We start from the raw sequence: 21,223 nt of genomic DNA on the forward strand, positions 1-21,223 counted from the left end.
ATTCTGGAGACACAGCACAAGATTGATTGATAATTGTCTACAGCCAATCAGGATGCAGAACACAATGGCTGTTTAAAAAAAAAAAAGAAAATAAAAGAAGAAAAAGTATGGAAAATTGCCCCCCAAAAAATCCACAAAACAGCGAGGCCGCGAAAGGTGGACCACATTATAGCGATGGAATAACTTAATTCTTGGAAATCTATGGTTTCATTTCTTTGAATGTGTGGAGTTGATGGGTTGTTACCAACATTTGGTGATAAATTCATGTAAATAGCTCCTTTAGAAATATATTAACACAGAACATTGGTGACGTGTTCGATGCTTACTTTACCCGGTATATATACACTGCAAAGCTATGCACACACAAATACTCACATAGCCGGTGATAAGGCAGGCTCGTTTGATGAAGGGGCTACAGATGTGGAGGAGCTCCCTGAGTGTAGAACTAGACAGGTGACTGTGAGTCAGAGACAGACAGACAATAGTCAGAGTAAAACAATAAAATTAAGTTAGAATTTAAAAAAAAACACATAGGTGTCTATGACAGACTCAATTTTTAACAGCAAAGTTATAGTTTATGGGAATAAAGAGCAAAAAATTGTCGTAGAAGGGAAATAAAAACAGGAATTATGTATAATGTCAATTCCAAAAAATGTTGACTGCAAATATCTTTTTAAAAACCAAACACTTTTTAGCCACGTTTATTTTTGTAATTTTTTCTGTATTCTGTATGATTTAACTTCCGTTTGCCTTGTATGCTTTTGAAGCGTTGTTTCAGTTTAAGCATTTATTGGTTTTCTGTCCGACTGTAAATGAAAAATTTATTTTTGAGATTTTCATGCCATTGCATTTTGTGTTAAAAAATGTCATAACATTTTTAGGGCCCGAGCACTGAGAGTGCGAAGGCCCTATTGTATCTGCTCCGTTTATTATTAATTATTATTAGTAGTAGTATTATCATTATTAGGGCCCGAGCACTGAGCGTGTGAAGGCCCTATTGTATTTGCTCCGTTTATTAGGGCCCGAGCACTGAGAGCACCCTAAACCCTATTCTTTGATCCCCATGATAGAACAGAGAAAACCCGACTCAGAGTGGTCAAAACATTTATATTTCTTTATTCAATCATCTTCTGGAAGAGAGAGCCCTGCACAGCCCCAAAAGCCAGTTGCAGAAACTCTAACATTAGAATTTAAAAATGTGTCTCATATAGGTGTTATTTTGGTCCTTTACACGTCACACATAGTTTCATGTTACTAGTTCCTCTTTTTGTCTGGGTGTCCTGTTTTTATTTATATGCTTGTATAGCTCTACACCACGTGTCAAAGTCAAGGCCCGCGGGCCACATCCGGCCCGGCGGACATTTATATCCGGCCCGCGAGATCATTTTATATAGATGTACTATTATTGTTATGCATGACCCGGCGATATGAGGTGCTAATAATATACAAACTACAGATCCCATAATGCAGCGCTGCAGCCTCCGTGCTGAACGCTAGGCTAACTGGGAACATTCCCGCGTCAATCAAGTCAAACTTCTGTTATTGCGAAGCTAGCCGCTCACAATGGTGGAGAGAAAAGTTGATTCTGAAAGCAGAGCCTTTCAGCGCCAGAGACTGAATATATGTTTACAGACATGCTGGTAAACCCGTGTGTCTTATTAGTGGAGCTAATGTGGCTGTAATGAAGGAATTTAATTTTAGACGGCACTATGAGACAAAATGTCAGGATAAGCTGAAAAACCTAAATGCAGAGCAGAAACTACAGAAAGTAGACGAGCTAAAGAAGAATCTGACATTTCAGCAGAGTTTTTGCACCAGAGCAAAATCACAAAGTGCAGGTGTTGTGAAAGCAAGTTTTATTGTAGTAGAGGAGCCAAATCAGCCCGGTACCACTCTGAAGGGCTGCATGATGAAGCTGTGCGACGTCTTGTGTCCAGACAAAACGCAGATTTTGGCAAATGTGAGCCTGAGGAGAAATACGATTGCTGATCGGGTTTGTGAGATGGCCACTGATTTAAGAACACAGTTGTGTGAAAGAAGCAAAAAGTTCATTGCATACTGTCTGTGGATGAAAGTATAGACATGATGGACATTGCACAGCTGGTCATCTTCATCCGTGGAGAGGAAATATTGAACATTAAATCGATGCACGGGACAACGACAGGAAAAGACATTTTTTAAAACGTATGTCAAAGTGTAACCGACATGAAACTGCCCTGGGACAAACTTGTTGGACTTACAACAGATGGAGCGCCGGTGTTGTGCGGTGAAAAAAGCGGACAAGTCAGCAGGATGCAAGTAAAGATGCAGGATCACTGTACCGGTGAGTTAGCAGCATATCACTGCTTCATACACCAGGAAACGCTGTGTGGTAAAGTCCTAAAAATGGAGCATGTAATGATCTGAAGGCCCGCAACACCGCCTTTAGGTCAGGAGATGCACATGCCTACGCCCAGGGCTAATCTAAAGAAGGGTATCAAAAAAGCCAAACACCATTACAAAAAGAAGGTAGAAGAACACTTCTCTAACTCCAACCCCCGATGCAGGTGGCAAGAACTCCAGACCATTACAGACTACAGGACCACCAAACCCTCCCCCGTATCCTCTGATGTCTCCTTCCTCAACGAGCTCAACAACTTTTATGCTCGTTTTGAGCGAGGGAACCCCACAATCACAACCAAAGCAGACATGACGCCAAACCACCAACCTCTGACTCTCTCCCCCACCGATGTAGGAGCGGTGCTGAGCAGGATCAATGTCCACAAGGCTGCAGGCCCTGATGGCATCCCCGGGCGTGTTCTCAGAGCGTGTTCTGGGGAGCTTACAGGAGTGCTGACAGACATATTCAATCTGTCCTTGGCCCACGCTGTGGTACCGGCCTGCTTCAAATCCACCTCCATCGTCCCGACACCCAAAAACTCCAACCCATCTAGCCTCAATGACTACCGCCCAGTAGCCCTCACCCCCATCATCACTAAGTGCTTAGGGCAGCTGGTCCTAGCACACTTCAAATCCTGTCTCCCCCCCACCCTGGACCCCCACTAATTCGCATACCGCCAGAACAGGAGCACAGAGGATGCAGTCTCCATCGCACTGCACTCTGTCCTCTCACACCTGGACAACAACAACACCTACGCCAGAATGCTGTTTATAGACTTCAGTTCAGCATTCAATACAATCCTCCCCTCACAACTCATCAGGAAACTGACAGACCTGGGCATCAGTTCCCTCATCTGCAAATGGTTACTGGACTTCCTGACCAACCGCCCCCAACATGTCCGGCTGGATAACCGCTGCTCATCTACAATCACAATGAACACCGGTGTACCACAAGGCTGTGTGATGAGCCCTTTCCTCTACTCCCTCTTCACCCACGACTGCAGACCTGCTGATGGTTCCAACACCATCATTAAGTTTGCAGATGACACCACGGTGATTGGCCTCATCAGTGACAACGATGAGACCGCCTACTGGGAGGAGGTAGATCGTCTGGCTGAGTGGTGCGACACAAACAACCTGCTGCTCAACACCGAGAAGACCAAGGAGCTCATCGTGGACTACAGGAGGAACGCTGACCCACATCCACCCATCTACATTAAGGGGACAGCTGTGGAGCGTGTGAGCAGCTTCAAGTTCCTGGGAGTCCACATCTCCGAGGATCTCATCTGGACGTCCACGCTCACCTGTGCCTCTTCTTCTTGAGGACTCTGAGGAAGAACCACCTGTCCTCAGACATCCTGGTGAACTTCTATCGCTGCACCATCGAGAGCATCCTGACCAACTGTATAAGAAAGAAAGAAGTGTACTTTATTGGTCCCCGTGGGGAAAATCCCTCTCTGCATTTAACCCATTCACTCAGTGAAACAGTGGGCAGCCATTGGGCACCCGGGGAGCAGTGTGTAGGGACGGTACCTTGCTCAGGGGTACCTCAGGGTAGCTGTTCAGGGGAATCGAACCCCCGACCTTCCGATCATGGGGCCGCCACTCTACCTACTGAGCTATCCCTGCCCTACAACAGGGTACGGGAACTGGTACGGGAACTGCTCTGCCTCGGACCGGAAGGCGTTGCAGAGGGTCGTGAAAACTGCCCAGCGCATCGCCAGAGCACCACTTCCTGCCATAAAAGACATCTACAGGAAGCGGTGTCTGAAAAGGGCTGGGAAAATCATCAAAGACCCCAGTCACCCATCACATGGACTCTTCACCCTCCTGCCCTCTGGGAGGCGCTACAGGAGCCTCCGGACTAAGACCACCAGGTACCGGAACAGCTTCTTCCCCACAGCTGTCAGACTCCTGAACTCTGCGCCCTCCACGCCACCCACGTCTAGCGCGCCCTCCACACCGCCCACGTCTAGCACGCCCTTCACACCGCCCACGTCAGCGACCAGTGCTTCATAGGCCATGTGCCACTCCTAGCTGTTGCTCACCGGAGCAGTGCCGTTGCCGTCGGACCCGGGGCAAGCCGCCGGAGGAGCAGCGCCGCCGCCACGGGGCCCGGAGTAAGCCGCTGGAGGAGCAGCGCCGCCGCCACTGGACCCGAGGAAGGCCACTGGAACCGTTTCGCCGCTACTGCCGGACCTGTGGCAGGCTGCAGGAGGTACAGCGCCGCCACCTCTGGACGCGTGGCAAGCCACTGGAGCTGCAGCTCCACTGCCACTGGATCAGTGGCAGGCCCCCAGAACAGTTTTGCTGCTGCTGCCGGATCCATGGCTGCCTGCCGGAGCTGTAACGCTGCCCCCACTGGACTCGAGGTCGGCCGTCTAAAGCGTCCCACTGCCGTCACGGGACCCGAGGTAGGCCACTGAAACTCTTTTGTTGTAGTGATGGGCCGCCTGAGACTGTTTTGTGGCGTTTTTGTTTTTGTTCTTTTTGCACCGCTGCGGGATGCGCGGTCTGACTTTGGGACTGTGACCTGGGAGGGGTTGTTGATTTATGGTTTTTGCTGGTTTTGGTTCTGCAGTGTAATGACACACTCAAGGGAAAGTACGACACAGAATGGCCCGCACAGTTTATTAGTTCCATTCCTGAAGCAACGCCCAGCTTGAATTTGCTTTCATTTATTTTTTCTGGGGTTTTTGGCAGCATGTTCATATTTCTAACTTGCATAATTTTGACAGGATATATTTTTATGAAGAGCAAAATATTTAAAGTTAAAGTTTATTTTTTTAAGTTTATTTAATCTGGAATAATATTCCTGTCTGTTTTTATTAAAAAACATTGTTTTAGTGTGTTCAATAAATGTTTATCTTGTTTGGCCCGCGACCTAAAGTGTGCCTTGAGTTTTCGCCCCCTGTGCAATTGAGTTTGACACCCCTGCTCTACACTAACTTCCTGTTTTCAGTCTGGCTGAGCCCTTAGTTTACGAGTCAAAAGTGGCCTTGCTTTACAAGCTTTTATTACTAACATACATTAAACATTATAATAAGAAAATAAGCACTAAGAATATATTAATTACATGACACTACCCCACAGTTACAGCATGTCTGACTGCCTGTTCATGCAAAAATATATGAGTTTAAGCATGTGATGACAAAGGCCTTCTATTATGTTGTTTGTCATCACATGTCACAGACATCTGGATGATCATTTGGAATAAACAAAAAACTCAAAACTTGTTACTTTATCCTTTACCTTTAGTATTATTATTATTATTGTTCTTATTTTACATTTTTCATTGTTAGGCATTAGGTTTATTTGTAGTTGTCCTTTCCAACTTCTTTCCCTCTTCCATGTTACTGTGTCAGCTTGCCAGCATCTATTTGGGGTTGGGAGTGGAACAGAAAGTAAGGAAATCCAAAGTGCCATTAAAACCAGGAGAGGTTCAAATTCAAATTCAAATTCAAAATTCAAATTCAAATTCAAATTCAAATTTTATTTGTCACGTACACAGTCATACACAGTACGATATGTAGTGAAATGCTTGGACAACTGCTCGTGACCTAAAGAAAACAAAAAAGGAAAAGGCTATGAATAAGATAGGAAATAAATATGAAAAATTAAAAAGGGTAAATTTAACTAGGGAGGAATAAAATATAAATTAAGGTTAAAAATGAAATAACTGTACAACACAAATTAGAATGAAGGGTAATTTTAACTGGGAAAGAATAAGATAAAATATATAAATTAAAGTTGAAAATAAAATAACTGTACAACAAAATACACAATATAGAACTATATAAGAATGTATGAAGAAATATAAATAAATATATACACAATAACAGCAGCTGTACAAGTATTAACTGGAAATGAAGAATATAATGTCCAGTGTTGTGCAATCCACATTATGTCTTGTGCAGTGCAAATATGCTTAAAGTGATTTAAGTGATGAAGTGAAAACAATGTCCAGAATGTCCAGTGTGTGTGTAAGAACTATATGTGTGGGTCAGTATTGTGTGGTGGTGTGATTGAGAGACCGTATCGCCTGCGGGAAGAAGCTCCTCCTCAGTCTCTCTGTGTTGGTCTTCAGGGAGCGGAATCGCTTTCCTGACCTCAGCAGAGAGAACAGTCTGTTGTTGGGATGGCTGAGGTCCTTCACCATCTTCCTGGCCTTGGTCCAGCACCGCCTGCTGTAGATTGAGTGCAGGTCAGGGAGCTCGGAGCGGATGGTGCGCTCAGCTGATCGCACAACCCTCTGTAGAGCTCGTCTGTCCTGCATGGTGCTGTTCCCGAACCAGGTTAAGATGTTTCCCGTCAGGATGCTCTCTATGGTGCACGAGTAAAAGTTCCTGAGCACCTTGGAGGGCAGTTGGAAGTCTCTCAAGCGTCTGAGGTGGTAGAGACGCTGTCGGGCCTTTTTCACCATGGTGTTGATGTGACAGGACCATGACAGGTCCTGCGTGATGTGAACTCCGAGGTATTTGAAGCTGTCCACTCTCTCCACTGGGCACTCGTTGATGACAGGGGTCTGGTAGTTCCTCTCCTGCTTAGTGCTGAAGTCCACTATCAGCTCCTTTGTCTTACTGACGTTTAGAAGGAGGTTGTTCCTCTGGCACCAGTTCTCCAGATTCCTAATCTCCTTCAGGTAGGCCGTCTCGTTGTTATCAGAGATCAGGCCCACCACGACGGTGTCGTCAGCAAACTTGATGATGGTGGTGGAGCTGGTAGTGGCCACACAGTCATATGTGTACAAAGAGTACAGCAGGGGGCTCAGAACACACCCCTGGGGGGCTCCAGTGCTGAGAGTGGTGGAGGCTGAGACATGTCCGCCCATCCTTACTGCCTGTGGTCTGCCAGTTAGGAAGTTGGAGATCCACAGACACATAGATGAGCTGAGTCCCAGATGCTCCAGCTTGGTGGTGAGTGTGGAGGGAATTATGGTGTTAAATGCAGAGCTGTAGTCTATGAAGAGCATTTTAACATAATTCCCCCTTCTAGTGTCCAAGTGGGTGAGTGATGTGTGGAGGAGATGAGAGATGGCATCGTCTGTGGAACGATTTGGACGGTAAGCGAACTGTAGTGGGTCCAGTGTGTCTGGTAGTGAAGAAATGATGAAGTCTCTGACCAGGCGTTCAAAGCACTTCATCACTACTGAGGTGAGGGCTACAGGGCGATAGTCATTGAGAGAAGCAGGGTGGGGTTTCTTCGGGACAGGAACAATGATGGACTCTTTGAAGCATGTGGGGATGACCGACTGAGATAAAGAGATGTTGAATATCTCAGTGAACACAGGAGCTAGCTGGTATGCGCAGTCTCTTAGGATACGACCTGGGATGCCGTCTGGTCCTGCTGCTTTCCTGGTGTTCACTCTTTTGAAGGCTCTCCTTACTTCATGCTCGGAGATGACGAGCACGTTTCCGGTGCTGGCAGTATCTTCCTGTCTGCAGCCGTTAGCGCCGCTAGCACTAGCATTGTTGGAGTCCTTAGCTGCAGCCTCGAAGCGAGCATAGAAAGTGTTTAGCTCGTCTGCCAGAGTCACGGCCGCGTTCGTCATACCGGTTGTTGGTGCTTTATAGTCCGTTATTGTCCTTAGTCCCCGCCACAGGCTCCTAGAGTCACTCTGTTGGAGTTGTGACTCTAGTTTCCTCCCGTAGCGCTGCTTCGCCTCTTTCACCGCCCTCCGCACGTTATATGACGCGGCTTTGTACGGGTCCATGTCCCCCGTCGTGAGTCCCGTGTTGTAGGCAGCGGTGCGGGATCTCAGAGCGTCGCGGATGGTTTTATCCACCCACGGCTTCTGGTTGGGAAACGTTGTGATAGTCTTTGTCTCCACGGTATCATCCACTAGTTTCCTGATGAATCCCACAACCGCTTCCGTAAACACGTTGACGTCATCGTCGGAGCTGTTTCTGAACATGCCCCAGTCTGCGTCATCGAGTGCGTCCTGTAACGCGGCCACCGATTGATCCGTCCAGCGCGCGACCTTCCTCTGAACCGGAACTTCCTGTTTCAGCCTTTGTTTGTATTTTGGCATGAGGAAGATGGCGGCGTGATCAGATTTGCCAAACGGAGGGCGGGATTGTGCCTTGTAGCCGTCCTTGACCGTAGTGTAGCAGTGGTCCAGTGTCCTTTCACCCCTGGTGGGGCAGGTGATGTGTTGATAAAAGTTCGGCGCTGCGCGTTTGAGGTTGGCGCTATTAAAGTCCCCCGTCACAATAAGCGCAGCGTCCCGGTGTTGTGTCTGGTGCTGTGTGAGTGCCTCATGCAGCTCGCATAAGGCGGTGACCGTGTCCGCTTGTGGTGGAATATAAACGGCACTTATAATGACCGATGTAAATTCCCGAGGTAGATAAAAAGGACAACAGATGATGGACAGTAGTTCCAGATTTGGTGTGCAGGAGCGTGTGAGAGGAACAACGTTCGCACTGTTGCACCAGTTGTTGTTCACCATTAAACACACGCCGCCTCCCCTTGACTTCCCCGAGTCCCGTGTCCTGTCCATGCGGTGAACCGAGAAGAACTCGGCCGGCTGGATGGCGTGGTCCGGCACCGCTGGGTTCAGCCATGTCTCGGTGAAGCAGAGGAGATTGCAGTCCCGAATGTCTCTCTGGAACTTTACCCTGGCCCTGAGGTCGTCAAGCTTGTTCTCCAGTGACTGGACGTTGGCGAGCAGGATGCTAGGCAGAGGTGTGCGGTGTGCACGAGCTCTCAGCCTGTTCCTGACGCCGGCTCGCTTCCCTCTAGGCCGCCACCGCTTCCCTTTGTTCTCCCTCAAGATCTCACTCGGCCAGCTCTGATCCGGAGTTAAAAACTTCGAATTGTGAGTACATTGTATACCAATAGAAACAAGAGTGTCACTGTTATACCTAATGTACCCAATGGTGATGATTTTGCCGATTTAGAAACGCTGAAAACTAACTTAAAAAACAAAGACAAAGAAAAAGTGGTCGGAGCAGTCGTGACGGCAGCCGACCTCACCGGCGCCATCTTATTATCTTATATTTCTTATATTTCAGAACAGGGATTAATTCAAAAGAAATGACCTCAATGCCATATTTTATTTAGGAACCCTAGAGAGCACTTTGAAAAATAACACATTCTTATAATTTCACCCTCAGATGAGCCAAGCTACGACTGTCAGGGAAGGTGATGTAGGTACAGAGCATGTGAGAGTGGTTAAGTTAATGTCTCTTGTCTAGATGAAGGCACAAGTGGGATCAATGGCAAGGTGTAGAGATTCAGTATCTTCAGTCTTCAGTGGACACTCCATTTCTGGCACAGAACACCTGTAAAAGATGGTCGGGTCACCTCCTAAATCGACAACTTCAGCCTGTCAAACATAGTAATGGAGCAGTATGTTTAAAAAAAAAAAAATCTAATTAAGCATGCACTCAGCACCCTAAGAATTATTATGGTAGTTAAACACAGTGATAGTCACATATCATATCACTTCAAACAGAGATGATCCAGTAATGCTGCACTAACGAATTAGACTAACTATTCACTTTAGCTAAAGTTATTAAGCTAGCTAAAGACTTGGGATGTTGTGTAAGACATAAATAAAGCTAAAACACAAAGGTTTGGACACCGTTTTGCATGTTTCCCTACTGTAGGGGTCTTTGGAAGCATACAGGGCTCTGAGAGGGTGACAACTTTGGAATTCTACTAGAAACAGTCGATCATATTTGTTTGTCAAAGCTAAATCCAGGGCAAACTACGCTAAATTAGCGTTTTTAGCTAACAGCTACAATAAGCATAAAAGTTACTGTACGGCTATCATTTGTTAACATGACGCTTGTTCTTATACGTGTAATACATTTATTACCAACCTGAGAGTTTATCCGCTGGTCATTTGACATGACGAATGACTTCTGAAGTCTTAATTCAGCTCATGATGCTGTAGATTCCCGTCAGTAACACTTTCGGTCCGTTAGTAAAACGTAGCTCTATTAATCTGCGCTCGATTACTCTTGAACCTGAACCGGATGTAAGTCCCAAAAAACTGGATTTTGGAACTGAAATTGAATTGTAGAACTGAAACTGAATGGTGAGAAGTGAATCTGAAATTATTTGAGAACATAAATTTTAATTGATAAAATACAGTTTCAAAACAATTGAATTCATTTTCAAAATATAAAATTCAATTTAAAGTTAGTGATGATCATTTTCAAACCAATAAATTGAATTTCAAATTAGGATAATTCATATTCAGTTTTTAAAAGCATTTATTCAAGTTACAATTCAGATTCAATCCAAGCAATTCAAATTCTAATTTAACTTATTCAAATACAGTTTCTGATGGCACAGATTTCTGCCCATAGGAGTCACTCTGCAGATGCGGCTGAGAAGGTTCAGTTGATTATAATGTAACTTGTTTCCACAGCACACTTGAAATTTTTCATATGCTTATACTTACAAGTACTTATATTATAAAAAACAGTGATAGAGGGACTTGAAAATGGATAGTTTTATCTTTACAATAATTTTGTTTACAAGTTCCTGTTGTAATGAAATACTTTTATTTAAGTATTAGAGACGTCATAGAACCATGAGGCACTTTGTCATTTTGATCTGAGGGATGACGTGAGCAGCAGCAGAGAAGCTGTAGCAGCAGTTACTTTCAGCAACCACAATCTGCTGTATCTTGTCTGTACACAGACGTTTGTGTTAATTTTACCTCATGAATCACATCCAATTTTTATACAGTGGAATTAAAAGAAAAAAGAATCAGTCATTGCAATTTGTGTTCTATTGTCCTAGTTGTCCAATACTAGGCAGATTAGAATTAATTAATTATATTATATGAGCTGCTGTAAGATCTAGCTTTTTTCATTTGAGGGAATTAGCCAAAATAAAGCCTATCTTATCGAAACAGCATTTTGAGACAGTAATCCATGCCTTTGTTACTTCTAGGCTGGATTATTGTAACGCACTTTATTTTGGGGTTAGTGATGCGTCCATTAGGCGCCTGCAGGTTGTGCAAAATGCTGCAGCACGTCTTTTAACTGGAACAAAAAAGTTTGAGCACATTACCCCAATTTTAATTTCACTCCATTGGCTACCTGTACATTTTAGGATTGTTTTTAAAATTCTCTTATTTGCTTTTAAATCTCTTAATGGCCTGGCCCCCCCCTACCTCTCGGAGCTACTACAACCATATACACCTCCCCGTTCCCTTAGGTCCGCCAATCAGCAGCTCCTTAAGGTACCAAAAACTAAGTATAAATCTAAAGGTGATCGTGCTTTTGCTGTAGTTGCTCCAAAGTTGTGGAATGATCTACCCTTGCATGTTAGGCAGGCCTCTTCTCTCTCTGAATTTAAAAGTCTTCTTAAAACATATTTATTCGCTGAAGCCTTTGGCATTGATTAGAGGGGTTGACTAAATTTGTTTTGACATGTTTTAATTTATTTTAGTTTTTTAGTTATTTATTTTATCTTATCTCATTTTAATTTGCTTTTAGCATGTACAGCACTTTGTGAACTCTGGTTTTATGTTAAAGTGCTTTATAAATAAAGGTGGTATGGTATGGTATGGTATATTATGACATTAGAAATTAAAATTCTAATATCAAGCCCACGATGTGAAAAAAAAATTCTGCTGCTGTTAACAGCAGGATGCCAATTTTCTGTAACTGGGGAAAAAGGAAAGGAGCGAAGGGATGGAGGTGTGCATATCTCAGGGAAGATGTGGTGAAAGTAAAACACTGATTTTGATCGAGTTCAAAATCACCAACACTGTCTAATTTTTGCACTGAATCCAACTCAGCCTACATTTCACTCAGAGCTGAAAGTTTTCACATTCCTCACTCTGTATGGAATTTCCTCTCCTGTTCCTTCATTGTACCCCTTAGAGGGTAATTAATTAATTAGTAAGTATTAGAGATGGACCGATCCGATATTACGTATCGGTATCGGTCCGATACTGACCTAAATTACTGGATCGGATATCGGAGAAAAATAAAAAATGTAATCCGATCCATTAAATATCACGAAAGCACCTCGCAAAACTTGCAACACGCCGTAACTCACCTCAGAACGTTAGCAAGTCGGAGCAGTATGCATCACGTGATAGAGCAGCTGTGGCATGCCGGACCTGTCGGTGGTCTGGATAGCATGTGGAGCTTCGCTAGCAACCTGGCATTTCATCTCCGACAAAGTTATCCCCGAGAGAAGTAAAGCAAGTGTGTAAGTCCATCTCTGAATGTTTGTAAAGCATTCCCACGTTAAGCTTAACAAGTGACTGCCTCTCGCTCTCCGGCTGCTACTTCAATCGTGAAACTGCTTAAATGATCAGCTGATCGGCTTTTCTGTCGTGAGTCTCTCTTGTTTGTTTTTGGCCCACTTTGCACCAGAAAGAGGAAACCAGCGGCTGAACAACAGCAGCACGTTTAAGCTTGATCAGCTGTTGTTAGAATTTATTTAATATTTCTTTCTACACCAGGATCTTTTTCTACGTAGCTGACGCTGGTAACTGTGCAGGGGCGGATCTAGCAAAGTTTAGCCAGGGGGGCCGATAAGGCATGAACAGGGAAAAGGGGGCACAAAGACATACTTTTCTTTCTTATTCTCATTTAAAATGTCGAGCTTTTAATAAATAATTATCTGACACCCAAAGTTTTAATTTGATGTAAAATGAATAGAAGTCAATTACTGTATATAGTGACTATTAAGTCTAATATATACCCTAGTAAGCTATAGTACTTTTTCCTTTGGGAAGGTACCATCTGTGCAGTCTGCAATTTTGTTGAAGAAAGATGTTGAATCTATTTAATATTTCTTGAAAAATAATTGATTTCTGTGCATTTTTTTTCACACTGCATCAAATTAAGGTTGATTACGTCGATTAAGCATCATGAGGTGGCGCGTGAGGGGTGGTTCCTTATTTTTTATTTATTTATGTTTGTTGTTGCTGGGAGTTGGAACCCTATTAGTTAGGTTGCTTAATATTTACGCTAAGTACTCTTTAAAATACCAGAATAGGGAGGATGGTGTAGGTCTAAGTTTATTAGATTGATCAGTATTGCTGAACTATGAAATATTTTTTTTGTATACAGGTATAACAGAATAGCTTTAGTGTAGTTGTTGTTTTAAACTTGAGTATGAACTTGCAGACTTGCAAAATGCAGCAAGATATTTTAAAAAACAGTTTTGTTGATTAAAAAACACTATATCGGATTCATATCGGTATCGGCAGATATCCAAATTTATGATATCGGTATCGGTATCGGACATAAAAAAGTGGTATCGTGCCATCTCTAGTAAGTATGTCATGAGTCATCACGTTGGGATGTATTATTGTGTGTATTGTAGTGTAGTGTAGGGTCTGCCTTACAACATAAAGCACCTTAAGGTGACTGCTGTTGTGATTTGGTGCTGTATAAATAAAACTGGTTTGAACTGAACTGACGTATAGTTGCACTTCTAAGAAGCTATATAATGTGGTTGAATTACTGGAGTCTTCTTACGGTAGAGATATTATATACTGTTTCTATGAATATGTAAAACTGAAGAATAAAGTACATCAGAAAAAGTGATAGTCCTGCTTCTAGTAAAAACAGTCTCTTTTTCCATTCAAGAAACTGCCCTTAGATGCTTAACTAATAATCTTAATTATTTCATATTTGTCTAAAACAACAATAATATGAAAAAATGCATAAAATATCCCAACAATTGTTGTAATAATTTTTTTTTTTTTCTATATATGTATTTTGTAACTAACCCTAACCTCCTTCGTGTCAAGCATGTGCATGCTACAAAAATATGGCAACTTTAAATAATTAAGCATTAACTGCAGAAAATAGCAGATGTTTTGGGACATTCACCTAGCTCATATTTGGATTTAATTTTAGCAACCATTCAGTGGCATGACTTACTCTTTTCTCCAGCTTTGCACTTAGGTAATGCTAATGCCAATATATAATATAATATACAGCATAACTGTATTGGCTTTACATAAAATATTCAAAAAACTAATGTAGTTATTTTTCATAAGATTGTTTTCATTATGTATGATGATCATTTTTACGCAGGAATTTGTCATAACTTTGAATAAACCCTAACTCATTCGTTGCACACTTAAATACAATCAAAGGGTTTAGTTTTTTGGACAGATGTTGTATGCAGTTTATTTTGAAAAAGTTTTTTGTCTTTTGAATATTTATAATTTCCCATGAATAAAAAAAAAGTATTTCTTATCCAACTACTCAATTAATCAAAGGAATAATCGATACTCTATTATTAAAACAATCATCCCTAGTTACAAGTATTTAGGTCAAGTTTGTTTATTATAGCACATTTCCAAACAGTGCTTAACACTGTAAAATGCCACTAAAATAAATAAAATGCACAACAATGATGCAGTAAAATATAGAAAAACAAATAAATACAATATGTCAATAAAAACAACTAAAACAACAACAACAACTAAGGCTATTAAAGTCAATGTGTGTTAAAATCCAGACCACAAAAATGTCTCTTTATTAACGATTTGAAATGTTTGAGCGTTTGTGCAGATCTAATATCAGGAGGAAGACTATTCCAGGCTCTGTCACCACAACGAGTTTAGACTGTGGAACAGTTAAAGGTTGGTTAAAACATATTCTTGGATTGCTGTAGAAAGTGCTTGAAAGGTCCAGGTCAAAACTAAGCCTAAAAATGGTTGTGTGGCTCTGGGGAGAGCAGCCAAAGTGCACAACTGGGAACCTGACAAAGAGTGAGTGTGTGGGGTCAAGGGGTTAATCTGGCTCTCGTTTAATTCTTATCTTTTAAATTCACTGATGGATAAAAAAAAATCCCCTCAAACTGCCTGCTGGATCTTTTAATCTGGTAGATTTAATCTCGTGTACCTTGGACAGCACTAGCACAGAGAAAGGATGAGCAAGAGCATAATACAGTAGAACACAATGTATGTATAGAGGAGTCACCAGTTACACAAATACAAAACATACTCTGATATATTTGTGTTTAATTCATTTATATTGTGATAATTATTGCCAGCTTTTTTGAATCAGTCAGCCCCTAACACTTCTAGAGTAAGCTTGTTCACTTCCTGTCCAAAGCAAGTCTTTCAGAAATATAGAATGAAATGTGAAGACGGATAAAACACAGATCATAAAAAACAGATTGGGTGTAAAGATGTCTAAATCAAACCTTGACCTTTACACAAGACTTACACTAGACCTCTTTATGAAAGCTGTCATTATTGTTTCAATATAAAAGTGTTTTTTACTTGGAGAAAGTAAAACCCAACAGAAGCTTTTCAGTGATCTACTCTTTATGCGCACGGTGCCTGAAAAAGCTCATTTTGTCTGCTAACAAACAAATTCTTTATGGTTGTAGTGGTAGCTCACAGGTGTTAGAATTTGCTGAAAAACGATGCCCACGTTCAGCAACATGTTGGCCAGATAAAAGAAGATGGGGAAAAAATAAACAGGAAGAAAGGAAGAGCCTGTGTCCTTACTACATGAGAGGCTTGCGGCAAAGCACCAGGGCGTCGTAGAGCAAGCACACTCCAAACACGGTGATGCCTGTCTCTTTCACCAGCATGGCGCAGGTGCCCAGCAGCAAACTGAGGAACAGCGAAGATGACGACACCGTGAAGGCCAGCGAGTCCTCAGAGACACGCCCACCCACACTCCTGAGAGAGGAGACGAGACAAAAGTATGAGAGAACAAAACAGCTCGGCTTTTGTAAAGTCACTAGCTTCAGGACAGCTTCTGTTCGTTAAATGTGACGTGGCAGTCATGTTGCAGCACGTCTAACACAACGACAGAAATCACTTGTTACATTAGCTAAATTTAGATGTTTTTTATGGCTGTAATTAAGAACTGTCAGACCTGCGTGTTCATAAGCTTTTATATGTTCAGCTGATATACTGAACATATAAATTATACACTAATAGGCTGTAACACTTCCTGTATGTAAATGAGACTAAACATGATGTTTTTATGAACAATTTTCCATCCATCCCGTAACAAATCTAACTATGGTAACAGTAAAAGTACTCTGTAAAATCTTATGTGCTTTGAGATTCTGTTCACTTTTTAAACACCAAGCTGTAATCATAAACCTCACAAAGTCATATGCATTACACGACTGAACATGAGTAACAAAACCGTTTAACATTTTCACTCACTTGTTAAAAATAATTCAGTATTACAACCACCCGTTTGTAGGAGCTTTCCAAGTTTATTCTATTCACTCGATCTGCATCAGTCTCTCAGGCAGGCCAATCTAATTTACAGTTGCAAATGTGCATAGAGAGGTTGAGGATGGTGTTGTCTTACAATAATCTAATATCTTACCTAATATAGGAGAGGAATGTCAGCAAAAACAGCAGACAGGCCAACACATCAGCTCTACCCACGATACCAGACACCTGCGAAACAGACGTGCACAGATTTGAGAGATTACGCATGTGCCAGAATGCTCCATTGAGGACACACTGCTGGATGTCTATGTGCAGCCCATTACTGTTGCTATGCTACAGTGAGCTGCACATCACTGTCTCAGTAGAACCAGCCTCTGTACTTTCCTTTCAAACCTTGAGAGCGATACGCAGTGTGACCATGGCTCATGGTTACTGGTGCCAAGAATAAGTATTAAGGCTTTTCTATAATGTCTGATCACACACGTGTTTCCGTTGGGCAAGCATGATTTGTTCATAAACAATTCTCCCCAGAACTTTACTTAGACTAACAGGTCTGCTACTGACACCATTAAAAACAGCATTCTTATTTTTTGGAATTGGAATTCTTTCCGATTCATTCCACTGCGATGGAAATAAGCTGCATGCCAAACATCTATGTGATGTATAGGAAGGGACACAAACTTGGCTGCAGCTTTGAGCAGTTTACTGTCTATGTTATCAGAACCTGAAGATGTATCATCAGGAAGTGATATTAATAAACGCTCCATCGTCTCAACATTCACTGCCTCAAACTTAAATTGGCATTGCTTATTATCCATGATAGCATGATAGGATGGGCTCTCCTCTACTCATTTTAAATTTGTTATTTTATTGCTGTAGTAAATCTTGAAATATATCCTTAGCTTTACTTATAAACATTCCATCTGTGCTGATGTGTGGCACCACCAGAGCATCACTCTGCCCATTATATTGGTTAAAACTTTCCACATCTTCTTTCTGTCCTTATTGGCCTCCTTGAGCTCATGTTGATAATATAAATTCTTCTTATTAAAATATTTGTCTGTGTTAAAGTTTATGTATGATCTACGAAAAACAATCTCTCGTGCAGTTTTCAGTGGTTTCATTTTCTTGGTCAAGCCTACAAGATTATGGTCACTATAACTAACTGGAACAGAGACAATGTTTAAGCATTGTTCAGGAACATTTGTATATATATGATCAATACAAGATGATGACCTATGACCTGCCTCTGTTGACCGTCATCCGCGTGGGAATGATTACCATCTGAGACAGACAGCAGTAGATGCTAATGAACTCTTCTTTTTCCTTAAAGGACAAGAAGTAGATGACCAATTAATATTAAAATCTCCAAATAAAAATATGTCCTTGTCTTCCATCTTTCCAACATTTCACAGATTCGTTCTACATACAACGTATTGCTACTAGGGCGTCTGTAGCAGCAACCTACCAATAACAGCGTGCCATGGAGCGGGTGTAACTGAACCCACACGATTTCCAGATCGTCAAACATTAAGTTCATACGTAGTTTGCGTGCCACATTGTCATTAATATATATAAGGCAACACCCCCTCCAAATCTGTTTAAGTCTTTCCTATACAACTTATAACCATTCATTTCAAATTCATTATTCTCAAAGGCAGCACCTAAATGTGTCTCAGAAATGAGTTTGTTGACAGCAATGACTGAATTTCCTGAAACTTATATTTAAGGCTACAAATACTACCATGAGCTACTGAAAAATATTTTGCGGAGAATCCGGGAATAAACTGATCAACCATAACGGCTAGAAATCAGAATCAGCATTCTGATTCTGATTTCTAGCCGTTAAATGGCAATATTACTGAAAGTGTAAATGTTAAATCCAGCATTCCGGGACCTCGGTTTAACAATAAATTTATCATGTTTCAGGACGGCAATATCACCTCTGTCTCTGGCCACTCTCAGCTGTAGTAATAGTTCTTTCCTCTTCTTCCTGATCTTTGTAACCTGACCACAATCTGCCTGGCTCAGCCATACGTGACCGCGTTCGATTTGAACGTGTCGCTGTCGAGGCCCTGCTGGTTCTTCAGCAAGTGTTGGACTTTATCCTCTAATTCAGGGGTGGCCAACCAGTCAGAGACCAAGAGCCACTTTTTTTTCTTTTACTGTGTTACCGCAAAGAGCCACATCATACACATGGGCACACATGAACATCACCCATCCTCCCTCTCTCTCACACACACACACACACACACACACACACACCTCTGCTCAGCCAGATTTATTGTAAATGTCACACACCAACATGATAATGACAGAAATGGACTCCTACAGTACTAAAACCACAGGCCAGTCATTTTCAACAATGAACATTGTGTGCACTGTCTCACACACACAAACTCTCAGTTTAACCAAGTCCACAAACAAAAATATAATAATCTACAATAGCATTTACTTCTACAATGCATGTTGTTTAGTGGGACTTCTGGCATTCCTTGCCTTGAACAATCCTCTTCAAATCTGGCTTGTATTCCGTTGTTGCCACTCGAAGCAATTCGAGTGTCAGTCAGAACAGATCGATGCTTTGATTTCACAGACTCGCAGACGTATGTTGACCCAAACATTGACAGTATCTTAAGCGCGGCCCATTTGACATTGGGGTATTTTTCCATTGGCACACTTTTCCAGAACTCAATGGTCCCTTCCCTTAAAGCAGGTTTCAATTGGTCCTTTTCACAAAGATCGATCATCTCCAACTCAGCCGCAGCTTCATCTGTGACTAGCGGGACTTTCAAACAGCCGGTCTCTGCATTAAATCGGTCGACGAGGAACGTAATCTGTGGCCTTTTCAATTGTAGATCATGGAACCGGGTCACGAAGCTTTCGTGCAAGTTTTCAATCAGCGTTGCATATCTGGCTCTTTGCTTACTCAGGGCAGCGCTGGCGACTTGCCCGCTGGCTTTTAGCAGTGGGAAAATGCTATAACTCCCTTTTGAATATGTCTTGAACAGCTTCAGTTTGTTGACAAATGCAAACACACTTTGCACCAGGTCAGGCAGCATTTTTAACTTACCCTGCAGGGTCAGGTTCAGTCTGTCCAAGTGACACAGCATGTCGACCAAAAAGGCCAGATCCATAATCCACTTGAGGTTCGAGAGCTCGGGATAGTCCTTCTCTTCCATAAACAGTTTCACGGCATCCAAAAGCTCAAAGAAGCGAGAGAGTACCCGGCCTTTTGACAGCCACCTCACAGTGCAGCGGCAGGTCACCTGGAAGCCCTTGGTCCAGCTCAGCAATGAGATTCTTGAATTGCCTGTGGCTAAGCGCATGTGTGCGGATATAGTTGACGATTTCCATCACAGGCTTCGTGACGTTATCTAAATTCAATGATTTAGACACGAGTTGCTCCATGTGGATGATGCAGTGGATGATCCAAAAGTCAGGAATAGTTTGGTCAGCTTTGCACAGCCCCACAAGCCCGTTCACAGATCCCATCGTGGCTGGTGCTCCAGCCGTGGCTATTGCAGTTAATTTTGTTATGGGCAGATTTGCTTTTTCAAATGCAGCCATCATGGTTTGTTCACATCTATGCCACGGGTTCTGTCTTTTAATGGCACAATATCCAGGAGCTCTTTGATCACACAATCGTTTGACACAGACCGTGCAAATATTGCCAACTGAGGCTTGTCTTCTATATCACAACTCTCATCCAAAGCGACACTAAAATACTCACATGCTTGAAGGTCAGAGTGCAACTGTGATTCAATAGCCGTGTTAATGTCCGATATTCTGTGTTCAACAGTGTGGCGGGACAGTTGGACGTCTGATACCACGCGGTTTAATTTGTTGTTTTCAGGAGACAAGATTTCAACAACGTCACTGAGGCATTTTTTAACGAACTCCCCTTCATTGTATGGCTTTTTAGCCCGTGCAATGTTCCCAAGCCAGCTGATAGGATGCGAGCGTTATGGTCTCTGACCGCTTCGTAAATTTTTGGAAAAACTGTATCTGCTTTTCTGCCTGACTTTTCAAAGTGTGCTTGTGAAGTTCAGTCCCTTTTGGAAATTCCTGGTCGATGTTAGCATGGAGTGAGCTGAAGTGGCGCTGAAGATTTGAAGCTTTGAAATGCACTAATGACGTCTGACATATAAGGCAGAATGGCTTACCATTGCGTTCAACAAAAAAAAAATATAAACTCTCCCACTCTGTTAAAAACGTCCTTTGTTCATCTTCATATTTTCTTTTCACTGTGCATTTTTTCCCTGCCATTTTAAGGGCGAACTTGCTCCTACTGGGAAATTTTGCAGTATTTTCATCTCACACACATGGCCATTTGATGAAAATACAGTATTGAACTCAAGTGAAGCGAATGTGCACATTTTAAAACAACAACACAAAAAAACCTCAAAACACAAACACAATCTTTGATATGAATGTAAGAGCCGCATGAAACCAGGCAAAGAGCCGCATGCGGCTGGAGAGCCGCGGGTTGGCCACCCCTGCTCTAATGCTTCCCAAGTTTCTGCATGTTCGTCTATTAATCCATCCACCACGATGTTATTCCTCCTCTATTCATTTTCTAAACAATCCAACTTGGTTGTTAACTCTTTGGTTTCCCCGCATATGCTGCTGACCACTAATTCAAACTCTTTCTTTCAATTTGCTTTTAATACTTTTCTCTTTGGTTTGCAGCTGACC

General features: G+C 42.4%; 1 protein-coding gene across 1 annotated transcript in view; it reads right to left on the bottom strand.

Moving 5' to 3' along the window:
- Positions 1-21,223, bottom strand: part of tmtc1 (transmembrane O-mannosyltransferase targeting cadherins 1) — a 94,125-nt gene that overhangs the window by 49,854 nt on the left and 23,048 nt on the right. The window contains exons 3-5 of the mRNA XM_085251029.1: positions 16,680-16,753; positions 15,836-16,012; positions 376-457 (exon numbers count right to left, since the gene is read on the bottom strand). Of these exons, the coding sequence (XP_085107155.1) occupies positions 376-457; positions 15,836-16,012; positions 16,680-16,753 (333 nt within the window). The remainder of the gene's footprint in view (positions 1-375; positions 458-15,835; positions 16,013-16,679; positions 16,754-21,223) is intronic.

Source organism: Mchenga conophoros, linkage group LG17 (assembly GCF_057382185.1).
Source record: "Mchenga conophoros isolate Kocher_MC1m ecotype Shallow Benthic linkage group LG17, M_conophoros_male_GT1.1, whole genome shotgun sequence".
NCBI lineage: Eukaryota > Metazoa > Chordata > Actinopteri > Cichliformes > Cichlidae > Mchenga > Mchenga conophoros.